Here is a 17383-nt window from a genome sequence, read left to right as displayed (position 1 = left end):
AGTGTCAGACTGAAATATTTGACAAAGAACAGAATCCGATTTAGAAACTATTAAGAGTCTGTTGTCTTCCAGACCACATGTTTTCACTTGTATTAGTTTTAGTCTCATAAAAACTCTGTGAGGTAGGGGGCATTATCCCCACTTGCAGATTAAAACTGAGGCTCAGGGAGACTGAGTCACAGCCATAGAGGGACCCAGGGCCACTGTCTCTCAGCCTGGTCTGTGTGCTTTCACATCAGGCCATGATTATGTCATTTGGACTCAATTCCTTTGGGAGGCATAAAGGGTCTTAAGAGGTTGTAAGATAATGTAAGCAATATGTTAGAAATATTGTTTAGTCATTTTAATATTTTAGTGGATGTTGTTTGAAAAACTGCAAGACTGCCTTTAAAAAGTGACTTTTTTAAAGCAACACAATTTTTCTCTATCGTTCTTCCTACTTTCCCCCTTTTGGTTCTCCTGTTCTCATTTTTTTCTTCCCCTTTCATTTCTTTCTTCTCTCCTCTCTCCTCTGTCCCCCACAATTCTGTTTTTCAATAATACAAAAACCTGACCTTGAATTTTTATTCTTATCAAAAAATATATTCCCCATTTTTTGTATTTTTATCACACTTAAAATTTTTTAAAGTAACAAACTTTTAGAAGAATGTTTACATTTCCCTCTCAAAGGTGTGATTTTTTTATCTTAAGCTTTGTGTAGTCCAGTTTAGACCTTTTTCCCCTTTTGAGGGCCTCTCTACCATAAATCTTAAAACCATGGCTTTCCTCTCCTTCACCCTAATTCAGTTTTTAAGTTAAACAAAAATGACACCTGGTGGCAGATCTGTTCAATTACAAGTTTTTTGCAGTTTACTTATTGTGCTGAAAGAATAAGAAATATGCAGGTTTGGACAGAGAATTTAAGCCAAAGACTATAATTGAAATGAATTATAACCTCAAGCACGTTTTTACAAGATGTACCCAAAGCATGCTCCAAGTAGTATCTATTTTAATATTAATTTCTCTAATTATCAGAGGGTTTTATATCTGGTGCTAATTTGTCATCTGTGTTTCCTCATGAAAATGATTTTTCTATAATCACTTATTAAAGAAAATCTGGGTACCGACCTTTATTTCACTTATATACCTATTCTGATTATAAGGGTTTTTTAATGAATTGTGTTTATTACTTTTTCTCCATCCTATTATGTTTATTATCATCTTACTTTGGTTTTTATTTTAGATTTTTTTTCCACTTTATGTGTTAACTCCATCTATTTTGTGATATCCTCCACTCATTTTTTTCCCATAAATATGCAATAAAACTTGTTCTGTTTTCTTAGTTTACTTGAAAAATGTTTGCATTGTATAGAACGGGGTGCAGTCTATAGTTAAATCTTCATCCTGCTATGTTTTTTTTTTTTTTGGCTGCTTGGGTCTTTGTTGCTGCACGTGGGCTTTCACTAGTTGCGGTGAGCAGGGGCTACTCTTCGTTGCGGTGCGTGGGTTTCTCATCTCGGTGGCTTCCCTTGTTGCGGAGCACGGGCTCTAGGCACGCGGGCTTCATCAGTTGTGGCTCGCGGGCTCTAGAGCACAGGCTCAGTAGTTGTGGCGCACAGGCTTAGTTGCTCCGCGGCACGTGGGATCTTCCCAGACCGGGGATCGAACCCGTGCCCCCTTCACTGGCAGGCAGATTCTTAACCACTGTGCCACCAGCTTTAAATCTTTTTTTGGAAAACCAGAAAATAGATCATTTGAAAATTAACATTTATTTGTGCTTGGTGTATAATCCTGTTTTTAGCTCATTAATTCCTCCCAACAACCCCAGGAGGTAGGTAGGTACTAATGTTATCCCCACTTAACAGAGAGGAAAATGAGACCACTCTGCTAGGACGAGGTCGAGCCAGGAGTGAACCACAGACATTATGACTCCAAAGCCCAGCTTCCAAGCCACTGTGCGCTGCTGCAGCTGTGGATACAGGGCAATCCTACTCACCTCTGTTAAATAATTACTGCGTCCTCTTCTGTTATCTCTGCATTGTTTTAGTAAGCTCTGCAAATATTGCTTTTTGTAATTTCAGTAATTGTCCATTGTTCAGTTTTTCTGTTTTGAAGCCAATACCCTTTAGTTGTTTGTCACCTCGAAATGTTTAAAATCTGGATATATTTTTAAATCATTACCATCATTATCTTTAACCAGGTCCTTTGCAGAAGTGATACTTCACTCTTTCACATTTCCTTTTTCTTTTCAAATAACTACAGACATTTCTAGTAAATAGCAATGGTGCTGAGGCATTTTATTCTGATCCCTAGCGTTTGTTTGTTTTCTAGGGAAATCACTACACACTAAAGTCATTTAGTGTAAGCCAGCTATTGGTTTTAAATAAGTATTCATAGTAGTATGAATTTCTCCAAGCTGAGTTTTCTTAGAGTTTTAGTCTATAAATATTTCATTTAGGTAATGCCTCATATATGTACAGGGTGTAGCAGCAACACAAAGGAAGGAGTAGGCAGTTCTCCCTGGAGGCCAGGATAGGCTTCAAAGATGAGGAGCCACCTGCCTAGGATTTAGGATATTCAGCTCGAGTCGGAAAGTACCCTTCACAGGCGGATTAATCAGAGGTAGCTCTGTGGTATCATGTGGGTCATAGAGCCTTCACCCTCTCCCACCACTTAACGTTTGGTTGAAAACTTAGAATTTGATTCTTGGCTTCAAGATGCCCAGATCCTGCTTACTAGTCATAGAAACTTTTATAGCATAAATAAAACTGGACATCTTCTCTTCCTATTGCTACCACCTGTCCACTCCTCGTCAACTCTAGTGTAATAGCACTGTGCACAAGTTAAATATTTTACAAAGAGAGTCATTCAGCAGAGTTGGGTGGCTCTAGGGATGACAAAACAGAACCGAAGGAGGATGTGTAGTTTCATGTTGTTTCTGTGAATGTTCCCTGTCTAGGTTGGGGACCAGATTGTTGAAATCAATGGGGAACCTACACAAGGCATCACACATACTCGAGCAATTGAGCTCATTCAGGCCGGTGGAAATAAAGTTCTTCTTCTTTTGAGGCCAGGAACTGGCTTGATACCTGACCATGGTAAGTTAAGTAGCTCACCTGTAGCTGAAAAGCTGAGAATGTGTTTGTTAGGGAGGGGGCAGCAGAAGGAAAAGGAATATCTGTTTGGAGGGGACAGATATTTTACTAGCTAATTCACAGGTAACCACCAGAACCATCTAAAGTTAGTTACCATAAATAATAATATTATAAAATAAGTGATTCATACAGAACTTTTGTTAGACTAGAATATATATGTTAAGCTAGTTTCAGCAGAAAACACAGTTGCTTTTGCAGAGAAAAGTGCCTATAAAAAATGAGAACATTAGAGGCAAACGATTTTAATGTCATGAAAAGCATTTGAAATCTCTTCAAATGTTATTTTTTTCCTTATAGTAAGATGAGTTTCTCTCTTAATGAGCAGCATAAGAACTTTAGGCTTTTCTGGTCATTTGTCAAAAACAAGTTACTTTAGCTGTACCTGGAGACAAGGAGTTGCACTTGGGACCATTTCCGTAGTCCTGTACTGATCTTAAATTTCCTTGGTTTCATTGTATGTATGTTTTTGAAATATCACAGTATTTTAAAATCACTGTTTATCAACTGAGTGCACTAGTCTAGAAGTACAATACCACACCACTTAGTCCTTGTCCGTTCCAGTTTCCTCCCTTCCCCCCATAGAGCTTTTGAGGGATAAGTATAGACATGACCTCCTACAGTCCCCTTCCAGCCTATAATCCTCTGACTGTATTACCTTCCACCATCTGCTTGTAAACCATACGTCCCCGGTGACATCTTTGCTAACTGCGCTGTGATGTTTTTTTTACACAGTCCTAGGCTTTTTCTCTTCCTTCTTCAGGTTTGGCTCCTTCCGGTCTGTGCTCCTACGTGAAACCTGAGCAACATTAAGGCTTTCAGGGCTTTTCTTGGTCTTTCCTTAAAAAGATTTGGTAAATTTGCATGTCTTGTAAATCACTTCCTTCTTTTTTTTTCTTTTTAATTAAAAATGATGCTATTAAATACATCTTCTACTATCTTCTGCACTTTTCAGTTTCCTTTTGACATTAAATTTGACAGCTTAAAGCAAGAAAATTATTTACAAATGCCCATGAACTCCATTCTGGTTACCACAGTTTGGTCTCCTTTATTAGTGATTTTGGCAAATCCTGAAGCTATATCCATCAATAATAGCTAAATTAGTAAGCTGCTTGGACCAGGTAATTTGGTCCAATTATTTTATTATTTATTTCTTTTAAGATTTTTATTGGGCTTTTGCTACTTATAAAGAATTTACACATCATATATTATCGTACCTATTATACAAAAGTAATTGGAAAAATGAATACTATTATTTTGTATATATAAAACAACCTACCCTTCAGGTACAAGTATAGCTGTCTGTATACGTCTGCCTTTATAGAGAGAGATCTAAACATACATGAACTTTATTTATAAGATACTCAGGCTGTTTAAGCAGTCAGTAAAATTCAAATGGCTATCAAAAAATTCAAAACTTAATTGTTCCTATTTATAATTCTAAAATTTAATAATGTTCTACTCAAATCACTTTTTTTAGGTGATTGGACTATTAATAACCCTTCATCTTCCAATGTGATTTATGATGAACAGTCACCATTTCACCCATCTTCACATTCTGCTTTCATATTTGAAGAGTCTCGTGTGCCAGTAATTGAAGAATCTTTGATGAGAGTTCAGATATGTGAAAAGGCAGAAGAATTAAAGGACATTGTGCCTGAAAAGAAAAGCACTTTAAATGAAAATCAGTCTGATATAAAACATCAGTCTCTTCTCCATAAAAATGTGAATAAAAGGGATCCACCCAACAGTCATGGGCACAGTGATAAGAAAAATCTCTTGAAAGTAGAAAATGGTGTCATACCAAGAGGCAGATCTGCTAGTCCCAAAAAGTCAGCCAGTCGATATTCAGAGGAACATTTAGAAAAGATTCCCAGTCCTCTAAAAAATGACCCCAAAAGAAGACCCAGAGATCGATCACTCAGTCCCAGGAAAGGAGAGAATAAAAGTAGTCAGATCAGCACCAGGGCAGCTTCTGGACAAGACCATTGCAGAAAAAGCAGAGGACAGTCTTCAAGCCCAAAGAAGCAGCAAAAAACTGAAGGAAGCAAAGACCAATCAAATGTGAACCAAAGAGTAGGGGGCTATGCTAGCAACAATGCTGAGCAGATGTCAGATGGGAAAGAAAGATCAGGTGTTATCAGGAAAGATACAAATCAGAATCAGCATGGAAAAAACAGAACCAGGTCTCCAGGGAAAAAAAGCAAGAGAATGGATGAAAAGTCGCTTCCATCCAAAAAGACAAATAACACTACTAGTAGAGCTATATCGGAAAATGAAAAAGGAAAGAAAGCAACCTTAGTAGAAACAAGTTCTAGTAAAGATAAAATAGGAGAAAATGTCAAAATATCAGAAAAGAAGCCAAAGCAGGAACCTGAAGAAAGAATGGCTTTAAACAAAATAGAAGATCACAAAAGAAAAGAACTAGAGGCAGCTGACAAAAACAAAGAGAGCGGAGGGTTCAAACCTGAAAGCGGTTCTCCAGCTAAGAAAACACCAATAACTCCAGGGCCTTGGAAGGTGCCAAGTGCAAGCAGAGCCACAGGCACTACTGGTGTGGCCGAGAAGCGACTGTGACCTTTAGTATAAAACAAAAAAACAAGTTGTAATCTTTTCCTACTAAAAAGCAGTGTTCCCCTCCCCCCTCAAAATCAATTTTTTTCAGGAATTCTGAAACACACATCAGAAGTACATTTTAATTTGAGCATCAAGTTACCTAGGCTGCATGAAGGGCCTGCAGGATTGCTAAGAACCCACTGTCCCCTTGGCTGGCTGCCCGCCTTGCGCTCAGGAAGGAGCCGCACCCACGGGCTCATCGGACACGCCCAGCTCAGGCCGCCCAGCTCGTCTTCATGAGTGTCTGAACAAATGACGTGGTGATATTCACAACGTGGTCACAACTCACTTTATATTTGTGCCAAGTTATCTACTGTATCATGTCTATTTTATCCTTCTCACGCAGATATTTCCACAGTAATGAAAAAGCTAGGTTTGGCTTGGAAGTTGATATTCTCAATAGCATGTTGCATGTTTACAGAGAGAAATATTTGAGCCCTTGCAGAAGAAGAGATTGTTAACTCATCATTAAAGATAGCAGTTGCCTCTCCTAACAGCTCACTGATGATGTCCCCGTTTAAAAATAAAGCTCCCAAACATCGCTACTGGAAAGAAAAAAAAATGTAGTCAAATACTGACTTTCTTATGGCTGTTTATTTTAATTCGGCCGGATAAGGTATTTCAAATAACTGTTAAAGATGATGTGATTTATAAATGAATGTTCAAATGAGAAAGCACTTCAATTGATTAAGAGTTCACCTCCTGCTGTGTTATCCAACTCTAATGTGTTATAGCATCTCAGATCACCCTTTTATTTCATTTATTTTATTATGAAACCACAAAGAAGCATGTGGAACTATTGCTTATTGCTATCTGAAGAAAAACTACCAAATTTCTCTTTCTGGATATTTTGGTTGAACCAACTACTAAGTCATTAGTCATTAATACATAATACATATTTGAAGAGGGACTTAATCATGAAACCAGTTTCACGGTCCGTTGCCAGATGAGGTACCAACTCATCTGGCAGCCGCTGTACAAGTTCAAGTGTTGAGAAGCAGAACCTGTGTGAGACCGACTCACAAGCAAGTGAGAACAAACGTGGTGGTAGACAGTCCTTGCTAGATCTTAATTTTAATATCTAGCTACATTAACCTATTTACAAAGAAGAAAGGGAGCGTAAACATCTGCTTAGCTTGTACAGATTTTCAGAATTCTTTTCTAAAGTCTAATTAGAGATGTTTGTTGGAAGGTAGAGACAGTTTTTAGCTCCATAAAATAGATCCGGGTTTCTCAGCCCCCGGAAGCAGCATTCAGTAGCATCTATAAATAAAGGAACATTCTCAGAATAAAACCATTTTCTGGAGTATTTGAACACACTTGTTCTGTCACCCTGGGTTCATCTTGTTATTGTGAAACACATCATGTCCAGGTCCTTCCCTCTCAGAGTCTGACTGTGAAATTCTTTAATATAACAACTAAATCAGCCCCTGTAGATAAGACATGCTTCCCAGAGTGAGATTTCTGAAATCCCCTTTCCATCCAGAACTATATTTACCCACCTATTGTAACTACTTGAATAGAGAAGAATTAGAAGGCTTGATAAATGCTAAGAATTTAGTATCACAGAAATGATTTATTTTCCCTATAGTCCACAATTAGTGATAAAAATCCAATTTTTGTTAACTGCGACATAACTTTGATGTCATCTGTTGTCAGTCTGATGTGGCTCTTTCCTTTCTAAGTAACCTGTCACTGTACTGATTCTGTACTGACTTAGCAATGTGGCCTTGGAATGCTAAGCAAAATATGGATGTACTGGTTGTAAATGTTTATATATTGTACAGTACCTTTATATATACACTTGAGGTTCTGATTAGAGAAAGAGACCTGTAAATCGCTCGTTATTTTTTATATAGATATTAAAAAAAAAAAACAAAAATCAGTTCATGGCCTGCATTTCTTTTACTGTCAGGTTTATGTAATGTTGCTTTTTCTATTTGTGGAGCTAATTCTCATCATGGTCTGAGTCCTCAAATAGATTTTTATTCCTACAAGTAACAAATATTCAAAGTCCTACAATCAGAAAGACTCTTACAATGATGACTTTACCTGTATAGCTATACTTATATATATGTAAAGCTCAAAATTAGTTTGAGTTGAATATCATTATACCTACTTAATACCTTTCACTGTAAGGAAAATAGCTTTGCATAAATAATTTGCTACCCCCAAAAAATCCTTTCTTACACTGTCAAGGAAAGAAAAGGACTTGTCTTATTGGAAATTGTCATCAGACATTTCTAATGGACATAGCTGTGTAAGTCCAGTTACCACAAGGTCACAAACTCTATTTCATCAGACTGTGGCATTTCACATTATTTTTAAATCATTTTATTTACTCTAGGTTGTACTTGTAGAGTGAAGTATTTTGACTTGATTTCACTGAAATTCTTGGAATGAATAATGCCTAAAACCTAGCTCAAGACCACGGTTAACTGAATACTCTTGAGGAGAGAAATTAATTCCCGCCTGCCATTACTGAATTCACACTGAAAATAAACTCCAAACCCCGAGCCCTACCATGGAGATGTGTGTTGTAGCAAAGCCTGCAGAGTGGCAGCAAAATCATTTTGTTGCTGTTTTAGTGGACATATTTTCTTATTGGTCATAACAGCAAAAAAGTTCTGGGATGCTATCACATTGTCTCCCTAGGGAGATTAGTGAGTAAGAGCCTATACTATTGTCTTCTAACCCCTGTACATTAAATATTTGGGGCCAAGTAGCTTTTGCACAGAGTCAACTCCTATTTCAGAAGTCTTGGACACAGAAAAGCATGCGGCTTTTTATTTCTACCTGAGCATACCTTGGTTATTTCCTTTTTTAATAGATATTCTCATGTAGAAAAAGTCAAATGCTTTTCAAGGTGAACTAATGAAGAGCTTCCTGTTTAATGTGTCCAACATTCAAAAAGAATTGGGTTTTAAGAAAGCAAGGACTACTCAAATTAGTTAAACTGTGTGACAGTCTTAACAACCGACCTCCACGGAGATGTGTTTAAGCTCGAGCTTAGTCCAGAGTGAGCTCCAGGAACTAAGGAACAGTGGTGTAAACAGACTTCAGTCACGAAACGTGATGATTCAGTCTGGCGTGAAGAATATATCAGAGCAACTTCTTACATCATCCTGGCATGCTCCAGCGCTAAGAACTACTTGTGCTTTTTAAACAATAACAGATTTGTTTATTTAGGCAGCTCTTTACTGCTTATGCTATTAAGGTTTATCAGCAATACAATGACTGGTTTAACGCATGCCATAATTATGACATGAACTCTATAATCTTTGCTTCAGTTGACTGAATTAGTTTAAGATATCCACTAACTTGGATCTGTTTTCAAAGTTTCTATGCAAGTAGAGCCTTAAGTGTAAGAAGCGAGTATGAAGGCTTATTGAGAGTAGAATTTAGTAGAGCTCTGCCAAAGAACTCTGAACCTTTCTCACATACACATTAAGATACAAAAACATAGCCAAGTGCTTTAATTTAGCCTGAACCTATATTTTTCCAAAGAATCCTGTGGGTATTTGTCTATTTTAGAATGTTTGCATTAAAGTCAAGCAGAACTATTAGCAAATTTTTATAGCAAATCAAGAGGCTTATTTTGTCCTTAATAAACAACTATTTGTTACCTTGAGTAATACCTTACTACAGCATATAGGCTCAGGGTGTGCTGCAGGAAAGGAATGGAACTATTTCACATTTGCGAAATTCAAACTTCATTATTCAAGATGGGCACCAATAACTGCAAGGAGCAAAGGATTACTTTAAATGACCAAACTAGTCAACAGCTGTATAGATGAGATTAAGTTTAATGAATTTACTTCTTGATAATTCCAAATCATACACTATATTTGAGAGTAAGACCCATTTGGCTCATTATGGCGTGTGTAGACTAAAAAATTTTGAAAATGAATTTCATTAATTTGAAAGAGGGTTATTTTTACAGTGCACAGGTTCACTTACCTCTAGATACAATGAACCAAAATTAAAAACAGACCCGTAAGCTTACACTTTGGAGGACATCCTGGTATTTAGAACTTTTCTACTTGTCTCTGAAAGTTAAGAAAACCATACCCCAATTAGGCAAGTATTTGGTTATTCAACTTTTCAAAGTGTTTATATTATACATGAGGCATATAATGTACATTTTTAGGAAGTCTGTACATATTTAGGAAGTCTGAAGTCATACCTCCATAGCGATTTTAGGAGATAGAATTTTTCCCAATACAAATTATAAAAGTAGCTGAACAGGTATTTTTCTTATCCATCCATGGTTATTATTATTTCAATTAAATGTATGTATGGCCTAATCTAGTTCTAGTTTTACATCTTGGTTTATTTAATTTCTCAGTAGCACGTATCACTCCTTTTGGGAAATCAAAACAAAAGTCCAATCTCCTAGAAATTATTATACAGGAATAAATGAAGCACTGACAGTACAACTCTTCCATCCTAACAGAAGAAAAAAAAAAAAAAAAACTACAGAAACAGTAGATTACTTGAGGTCTATTCATTTATTCTATGCATTTCTATTACGTACCTATTATGGGGTCAGGTACTCTTCTGCATTCTGGGGACCTAGGAGTGAAAAACAACAACAACAAAAATTCCTGCCTTAAGGGACTTATATTCTAGTGGGGAAGGACAGAAACAAGTAGGCAAAAAATAAACAAGATAATCAGGTTCTGGTAAGTGCCGTGAAAGAAATGAACAGGACCATATATAACTGATAACAAGGATAAGATGGGGAACAACTTTAATTCAGAGAAGGTCCTGCTAAGGAATTGACAGCTGAGAAGCCATTCACGGGAGAACTGAAGAAAACATATTCCAGGCACAGTCTGATAAGAAAGAACTTGGTATAACGAGGAACACAGGGAGGCCAGTGTGGCTGTCAGGTACTGAGGAGGGAAATTTGGAATGATAATGAAGGGCCTTGGAGGCCAGCATAGGGAAAGCCAGGAAGGATTTAAGTAGGAATGATATAGTCTCCATATTTTTAAGCTCACTCACGTGGCTGTGGAGAACCGACTGCAGAGGCAAGAATGGGAAGGGAACAGTGGGTCAGCACAGTAATCCAGCTGAGTGCAAAGGAGGCTCAGTCTGTTAGCGGTGGAAACACAGAACCAACGTGACTGGCTGGTAGATTAGGTATGGAGGGAAAGAGAGGAACCAAGAATAAACCCTAAGCCTTTGGCTTGAGCAATTGAGTAAACTTTTTTCTATTTACTAAGGTGGGAAAAACATTTACTCTCCCACCTCAGACAACTTAAAAAAAAAAAAAAGGAAAAATATATATGAAAAAATGGGTGTTAGATGTTGGACAACAGGCAGTAAAAGATAGTGGAATTCAATGAGGTGAGCCCCATGTTTGCCCCAGATTACTTAGAGGCAGTTTCTAGGCTGTGGTGTAGGAAGGGGGTATCCAAACTGAACCAAGCAGCCTTGCTGAGTTGAGGTGAGAGTTAAGAATCTGGGGCGGCCAGGACAGCTAGAATTGGCAGGCCGAGTACCAGAGAGAAGACAGCTGCAGAGAGAGGAGAGCACAGCTGCACGGAGAGGAGAGAGCTCCAAAAATGTGCAGAGGTTTCCTTTCAAGTTTTCAGGTATTGATGAGCACAAGGAAATACTCAACAGGGAAAGAACCACCAAGAAGAAGCAGGCCAAAAATTCCTGAGCTGGGAAGAGTTCATGTTCCCACAGTTAAACTGGAAAAACCTGATCATGAACAGGGTTACCAGGTAGACTCAGGAGGATTTTGCTTCAGTTGTGGAGAAAAGTAGCACCAGAGTAAAGGCTGCTCTGGCCCACCTAACAAAGCTTAAAAGCAAGCCTTGAAATGATCAAACTATTTTCAAGTATCTTGACTGCATTCCAAAACAAAGCTCAAGAATATTTAAAAGAATACACACACACACGAAGACCCAACACCCAACAATGTAAAATTCACATCCATTAAGAAATTACTAGGCATGTAAAGAAGCAGGAAAGTATGACCCAAAATGAGGAGAAAAATAAATCAACAAAAACAAACCCCCAAATAACACAGACGATGGCTGTTATAATGTTCTTATTTACTATTTCTATTATAAGTATTATGAAAACAAGATAGAGAAAAGAAACAGCACGTTAAAGAGAGACATGAGGATACAAAAAACTGAAAAAGCAATATCAAAATTCTGTAGACAAAATACATTGGGTAGGATTAACAGCAAATTAGTGCAGAAGAACAGGTTAGTGAACTTGAGGCACAGCAATAGAAATAGTCGTGCCAGTCTTCTGTCTTTAATAGAAATTAAAAACAGAAGACTGGGACAATGTACAGAACATCAGTAAGGTGTGGGACAACTTCAAGCAGCCTAATTAACATGTGGAGTCTCAGGAGGTGGGAGGCTGGGGTATAGAAAACTTATTTTAAGAAATAACAGTCAAAATTTTTCCAAATTTGATGCAAACTAAAAATCCAGAGACCCAGTAAGTGCAACAAATCCCAAGCACACACACAAATAATGAAGACAACTACACCAATGCACATTATAACTAAATAGCACAAATTCACTGAAAAAGGTAAAAACCTTAAAAGCAGCCAGAGTTTAAAAAAAAATAATAATACAGAAGAACGAAGATGACAATGACAGTAGACTTCTTGTCAGAAGCAAGGCAATCCAGGAGGCAGTAGAGCAGCAACATCTTTAAAACTAGAATTTTATGCCCAGAAAAAACATCTTTCAAACATAAAGATTCAAAAATCTTTCTCAACAAGGTAGGCCTATACACCTTGCTAAAAAGATTTTGGATTTTTACCTTCAAAGTAATACTAAGCCATTAATAGATTCTAAACGATGAGACTGAGACTTGCATTTCAGAAAAGACACATTAGCTTTTGAGATGAATAGGTGGGCATCGGGGAGAGGGGCAGAAAAGCAGAATCTTGTTCAAAAACAAAGGATGTTGACTTAGATGAGGGTGGTGAAAGTGGGGATGGAGAAGAAAGGACTGATTAGAAAAATATCTAGAAGATAATTACTCACAGACTTGATGACTGGATGTGAGGTATGAGAAAGGCAAGAGTGAAAAATGATTCCCAAGTTTCCGACATGAGCAACTACCCATACAGTTAATTTTACCCACCTGAAAAATCATTTAAACCAATTATACACCATCAAAACTATAACCGAAACAACTCACAGGAGTAAGCTATTCTGAATGCTGCATTTACGCTAAAGATTCACTGTGTAAAAAATTCAAATAAAAATAGAACAGTGGTTTTTTTTTGTAACAGAAAAAGATAAAGCTTTCTTCATCCGAAATCTGCACTGAGCAGCTCAATCCTGGATTTGAGATAGCTGCTATTGTCCCTTATGGAAAACAGTTAAAGCATGATTTCTATGAGCCATCTGCTGAGATACCGAAGTGCCTTTACAGATCAGTTCCTTCCAAAGGTAAATCACTATAATGGGGTTTTACTTTTTAAAAAGAATTGTAACTCTCACGCAGTATTTGGAATGGCTGCAAATTTTTGGTAATCCACTTCTAGTTCAGCAATCTTGCCCCCTAGGTTTCTATCTTCACAGTTAGGAATCTATCAGCAAAAGATTTTTAAAGGGTTTTAAACAGTAATTACAAATGTTTATGGTGGATTTATTAAGGGCGATGTACTTTATGCTATGTTAAGTACCTTACTTGATAATCTCATTTAACCTTAACAACACTATTAGGTAGTTATTATCCTTATTAAGCAGGTAAAGAAATTGAGATGCAAAAATGTTAAGTAACTTGCCTTAGACTACGAAGCTAATAAGTAGCAGAGCCAAGGATATGAATCCAGAAAGGTCTGACCTCAATTCCTGGACTTAAGAAATTCATCTTTAAACCTCAAAAATCTTCCTGCATATTAGGATATGTGTAAATGATACACTGATTTTGCATGTACATACTTCACATGTAATAACTAAGTTTCCTAATTATTTCCATTTAAAAATTCACAAAATTTTGTCATTAAAATGTGGGCTTTCAATTTGCCTCGAGAGATTCTTCAAAGTGGGTAACTTAATGAGCAGGAATTAAATGTAGACTATTAGAGTTTTCATTAACATATGTATACGCATGTATGTGCAATAGGGGATACTGATAAGAGAATCCAAATCATCAGTGGCATAGCTTGGCTCAGTACAGACACCGAGGACATGAGATTATACTGAGGGTTAAATACACTGAGTCTCACAACAGATAAACTATGAACGCTTCACTTAGTAGTGTGATGGGAAACATAGCTCAGATGATTTAAATGGAAAACATGTTTTATGGTGGACACGGATGAGTGTGCATAGACTTAAATTTCTCATGCTGGATTACATGCCATATTACATGCATGACTCTTTCACCAACAACTATACAGTTATTAGGATTAACTTCAAAATTATAAACTAAGTAAAATTTTCTCCATAGTTTAACAGAAAATCACAGTTTAAAAGGTTATTTTTTTCTTTCAACAACAACAAAAAAGCCTAGAAACTGAAATTCTCCAATAAAGTTCTTTTATTCAGGCTCAACCTAAAATAGTTTAAACTTGATCTCTCTTTGCTAGAGAAATGAAATCTCCAATTCTATAGACTGTAATAGAAAAGTACTGAATTTGCATATTTCCAATAAAGGATTTTGCTTCATGCTTTGGGCATCTGCCATAGTTACCCGAAAGACTATTTCCAATAAATATAACTGTCACAGCACTGAAATGCCCAGAATAAATTTCCTAACTTAAAAAGTTGTCCTTAACTTACTATAACACAACAGTCTTCAGTCTTCTGACTACTCATACTATTTGAAAACCATGAAAATACAGGTGTTTAGCATGCACACCCAGTTGGAAAGGCTCTGTTCCTCTGAAAACACCATTCGTTAGATTAGGTAGAGCTGAGGGCACCTCTCCGTGTGAACAAGCAGGTGGGTGTCTCATGGGTTTGCAGTCATCTCTCTCCTTAATGGGTTAAGCACTGATGCCAGCAAGGGGAGAAAGTCCGGGCACATGACTCAGCTTATGACTTAATTTTCCACAGCTAAGAAAAGAAAATCACCAAAATAGTTAGTTTTATGACAAATAGGTGGGGTTGATAGGTACACTTACATGTAAACCAAGAACCGTTTACATAAGAAAAAAGTACCAGCTGTGACAACAGCAACCATAGAACGTCATAGAGAAAAAACCGTTAACAATTTCCAGGATCAAAAAAGATATACTGCAGTTCACGGGTTTTTGGTTTTCATTCATTCTGCCTCTGTACATTTCCCTAGATCAGAGGCCAATCCAGCCCACGCTATTAAATTGACATGAGATTCAAACTTGATTTTTGTGTTCCATTCAAGAGCACGATCTATTGTACTTGCATAAAATGAAAAAACCTAAGCTGAATGTCTATTTCAAATGTCTATTTCTCTACCTCAAGAGTTATTTCCATGCCAGTCCCTCCCTCCCTCCTTCCACCCTCCCTGTCTCGCTCTCTCTCTCACACACACACACAGTGGGAAGAACAAAGATTACTATATACAATAAGTTTTAAGACCAAGGCAGATGCTACAGAGTGATAATCACACTTACTCTTATATTAAATCCTAGAAGATCACTTATAACACCTGAGACAGCAGAAAGGATAACTACTCGTGTGATATTGTAGATCAAGGGATTCATTGTCAGTCCATAGAGTCTAAATGGTGTGTCCAGCTCCTACAAAAACATGAAAGAACTGAGATGAAATACATGGTTTCTTAATAGCCACCAGTGATTTCTCGACTGTTTTTTTCAGTCTTGGGAGAGGATGATTGCTTAAAACCTCTTCCCTTAATGTCCAATAGCTACCTTCAAAAAACCTGCAATGAGGGGAAGCGGGGGAGGGATAAATTTGGAATTTGGGATTAACAGATACAGACTATTGTATATAAAATAAACAACAAGGACCTACTGTATTGTACAGGGAACTATGTTCAATATCTTGTAATAACCTATAATGGAAAAGAATCTGAATATATATATCACTTTGCAGTACACCAGAAACATTGTAAATCAACTATACTTCAATTAAAAATAATAATTTTAAAATTAAAAATTAATTAATTAATTAATTAATGCCTGTAATGGACTCTCACCTACTTTTCCACTAGCTAAGTTTTTAAAGGTGGATTCAAGCAATATGCTATTTGTTATTTTTTAATGTAATTTTAAAATGTGACAGACATCAGCAATCACTAGAACTTGGGTAGTAAGTTGGGAAGCTTTTTCTCATAGAGTCATTAACCCCAAACTATCAAGTTGGTAGTTTGAATCTACACAGCATCTATCTGTTACTAGGGTCCTCTCCAAGAAGTACAGCATTGATTTAATTAAATGGTAGTAAAAATGTATCACAGGGTATTACTTACTTTCAACAACTTGGTGGATAGCTTTAAAACATTGTTTACTAGAGTAAGCTGTTCTTTCTTATTCGGCTTTTTTTCCATTTTAAGATATAAATTAATCTAAGGGCAGGAATAGAGATTAGGGCAAATGTCATGGAAAAGATAGATATATATATTGCATTCAACATGGCAGATTTTGAGGTCAATGTTTTCAAGTAAAATAAATTTCAAAATTCCAGTAGCTATTTCTTCAGAGCACATATGCCACCTACCCAAAACCCCATCCCTAATCAGTCACATATGGCAAAGAAAAGCTATTTAGTGAAGAAAAAATAACAATGAAGCAATTTATCAAAACAATGCAAACTTTTATATTAATTATAGCAATTAAAATGTAAACTCCTTGAGTTCAAAAACTATATCTTATTCATCTTGGTATCCCCCAAATAATCTAACATCCTCATTAAACATTCATGGAATGGAAAAAGATCGCTGCTTTTAATTTACTAATCCCTTGTTTTTCCCCTTATGGTAAGAATTCTCCACTATAATTCTAAGGCCAAAAAAAAAAAAAATCTAATGATATTAGGTATTTTTATTTAAAACTTATGGATAAACATGAAATTAAAAACAAAAAAACCAACTCTATACTACTCTGTATTTATAAGAAACATTTCTCAATTGTAATATCTACTCACATACTAAAGAGCAAGTATTTTCCAAACACTGAATGTATTCAGCGTTTGACTGATAGAGAAGAAAGTCAAGAAGCTTATTAAACATCCTTAAATGACAGGTACTCTAAAGATCTAATACTGGACACAGAATATGAGATTAAAAGCACGCTCCATTACCACCAAAAAAAATAATTTTTATACTATGAAGTAGCACCCAATCCTGGGAGCAGGTGGGAAAGATAATATCCTCATTTTATAAAGAGGAAGCAATTATATAGTTGCAAAGTGACTTGTAAGGTGTAAGGTCATATAGCTAGAAAGTGACAGAATCTAGACTCAACCCTGAATCTTCTGCAGAAATCTTATTATACCATCTCTAACCACTGAATCAAACTGTCAAGGACCAATCAATACCTGTTCAGTAAGTAATATTGAGACATTGCTGTATTTCTTATTGGTTTCAGACCCCAGTGAGGCTAAGCGCAGTAAGAAAAGTAGTAAAGCTGATTCCCAGATCAAAAACTCCCAATTGTAAGCATCATTTAGGAAAGTTTTATGTCCCCGGAGAACCTA

General features: G+C 36.6%; 2 protein-coding genes and 1 long non-coding RNA gene across 14 annotated transcripts in view; 1 reads left to right on the top strand and 2 right to left on the bottom strand.

The window, feature by feature from the left end:
* Nucleotides 1–10232, top strand: part of MAGI3 (membrane associated guanylate kinase, WW and PDZ domain containing 3) — a 267622-nt gene extending 257390 nt beyond the window's left edge. For 3 of the 5 annotated variants that reach the window (XM_033861658.2, XM_033861654.2, XM_033861659.2), the window contains 2 exons: nucleotides 2939–3077; nucleotides 4612–10232. In XM_033861658.2, coding sequence (XP_033717549.1) covers nucleotides 2939–3077; nucleotides 4612–5708 — 1236 coding nt within the window. In that variant the 3' untranslated portion in view covers nucleotides 5709–10232. Of the gene's footprint in view, nucleotides 1–2938; nucleotides 3078–3894; nucleotides 3986–4611 lie in introns of all 5 variants that reach the window. The other 2 variants (XM_073809429.1, XM_073809428.1) reach the window with 1 other exon arrangement.
* Nucleotides 4154–5709, bottom strand: LOC141279441 (uncharacterized). The gene is made up of 2 exons (XR_012333698.1): nucleotides 5599–5709; nucleotides 4154–4788 (listed from the first exon to the last, which is right to left on the bottom strand). It is a non-coding gene; the product is annotated as an uncharacterized lncRNA (long non-coding RNA).
* A 4032-nt stretch (nucleotides 10233–14264) lies between the features above and the next one.
* PHTF1 (putative homeodomain transcription factor 1) overlaps nucleotides 14265–17383 on the bottom strand; it is a 61509-nt gene continuing 58390 nt past the window's right edge. For 7 of the 8 annotated variants that reach the window (XM_019919512.3, XM_073809442.1, XM_073809446.1 and 4 more), the window contains 4 exons: nucleotides 17225–17380; nucleotides 16158–16253; nucleotides 15340–15465; nucleotides 14265–14800 (listed from right to left, as the gene is read on the bottom strand). In XM_019919512.3, coding sequence (XP_019775071.1) covers nucleotides 14780–14800; nucleotides 15340–15465; nucleotides 16158–16253; nucleotides 17225–17380 — 399 coding nt within the window. In that variant the 3' untranslated portion in view covers nucleotides 14265–14779. The remainder of the gene's footprint in view (nucleotides 14801–15339; nucleotides 15466–16157; nucleotides 16254–17224; nucleotides 17381–17383) is intronic. The other variant, XM_019919513.3, reaches the window with a different exon arrangement.

The sequence above is a fragment of the Tursiops truncatus genome, chromosome 1 (genome assembly GCF_011762595.2).
Source record: "Tursiops truncatus isolate mTurTru1 chromosome 1, mTurTru1.mat.Y, whole genome shotgun sequence".
NCBI lineage: Eukaryota > Metazoa > Chordata > Mammalia > Artiodactyla > Delphinidae > Tursiops > Tursiops truncatus.
Note: the sequence above shows the minus strand (reverse complement) of the source record. Positions and strands in the feature narration are given on the sequence as shown.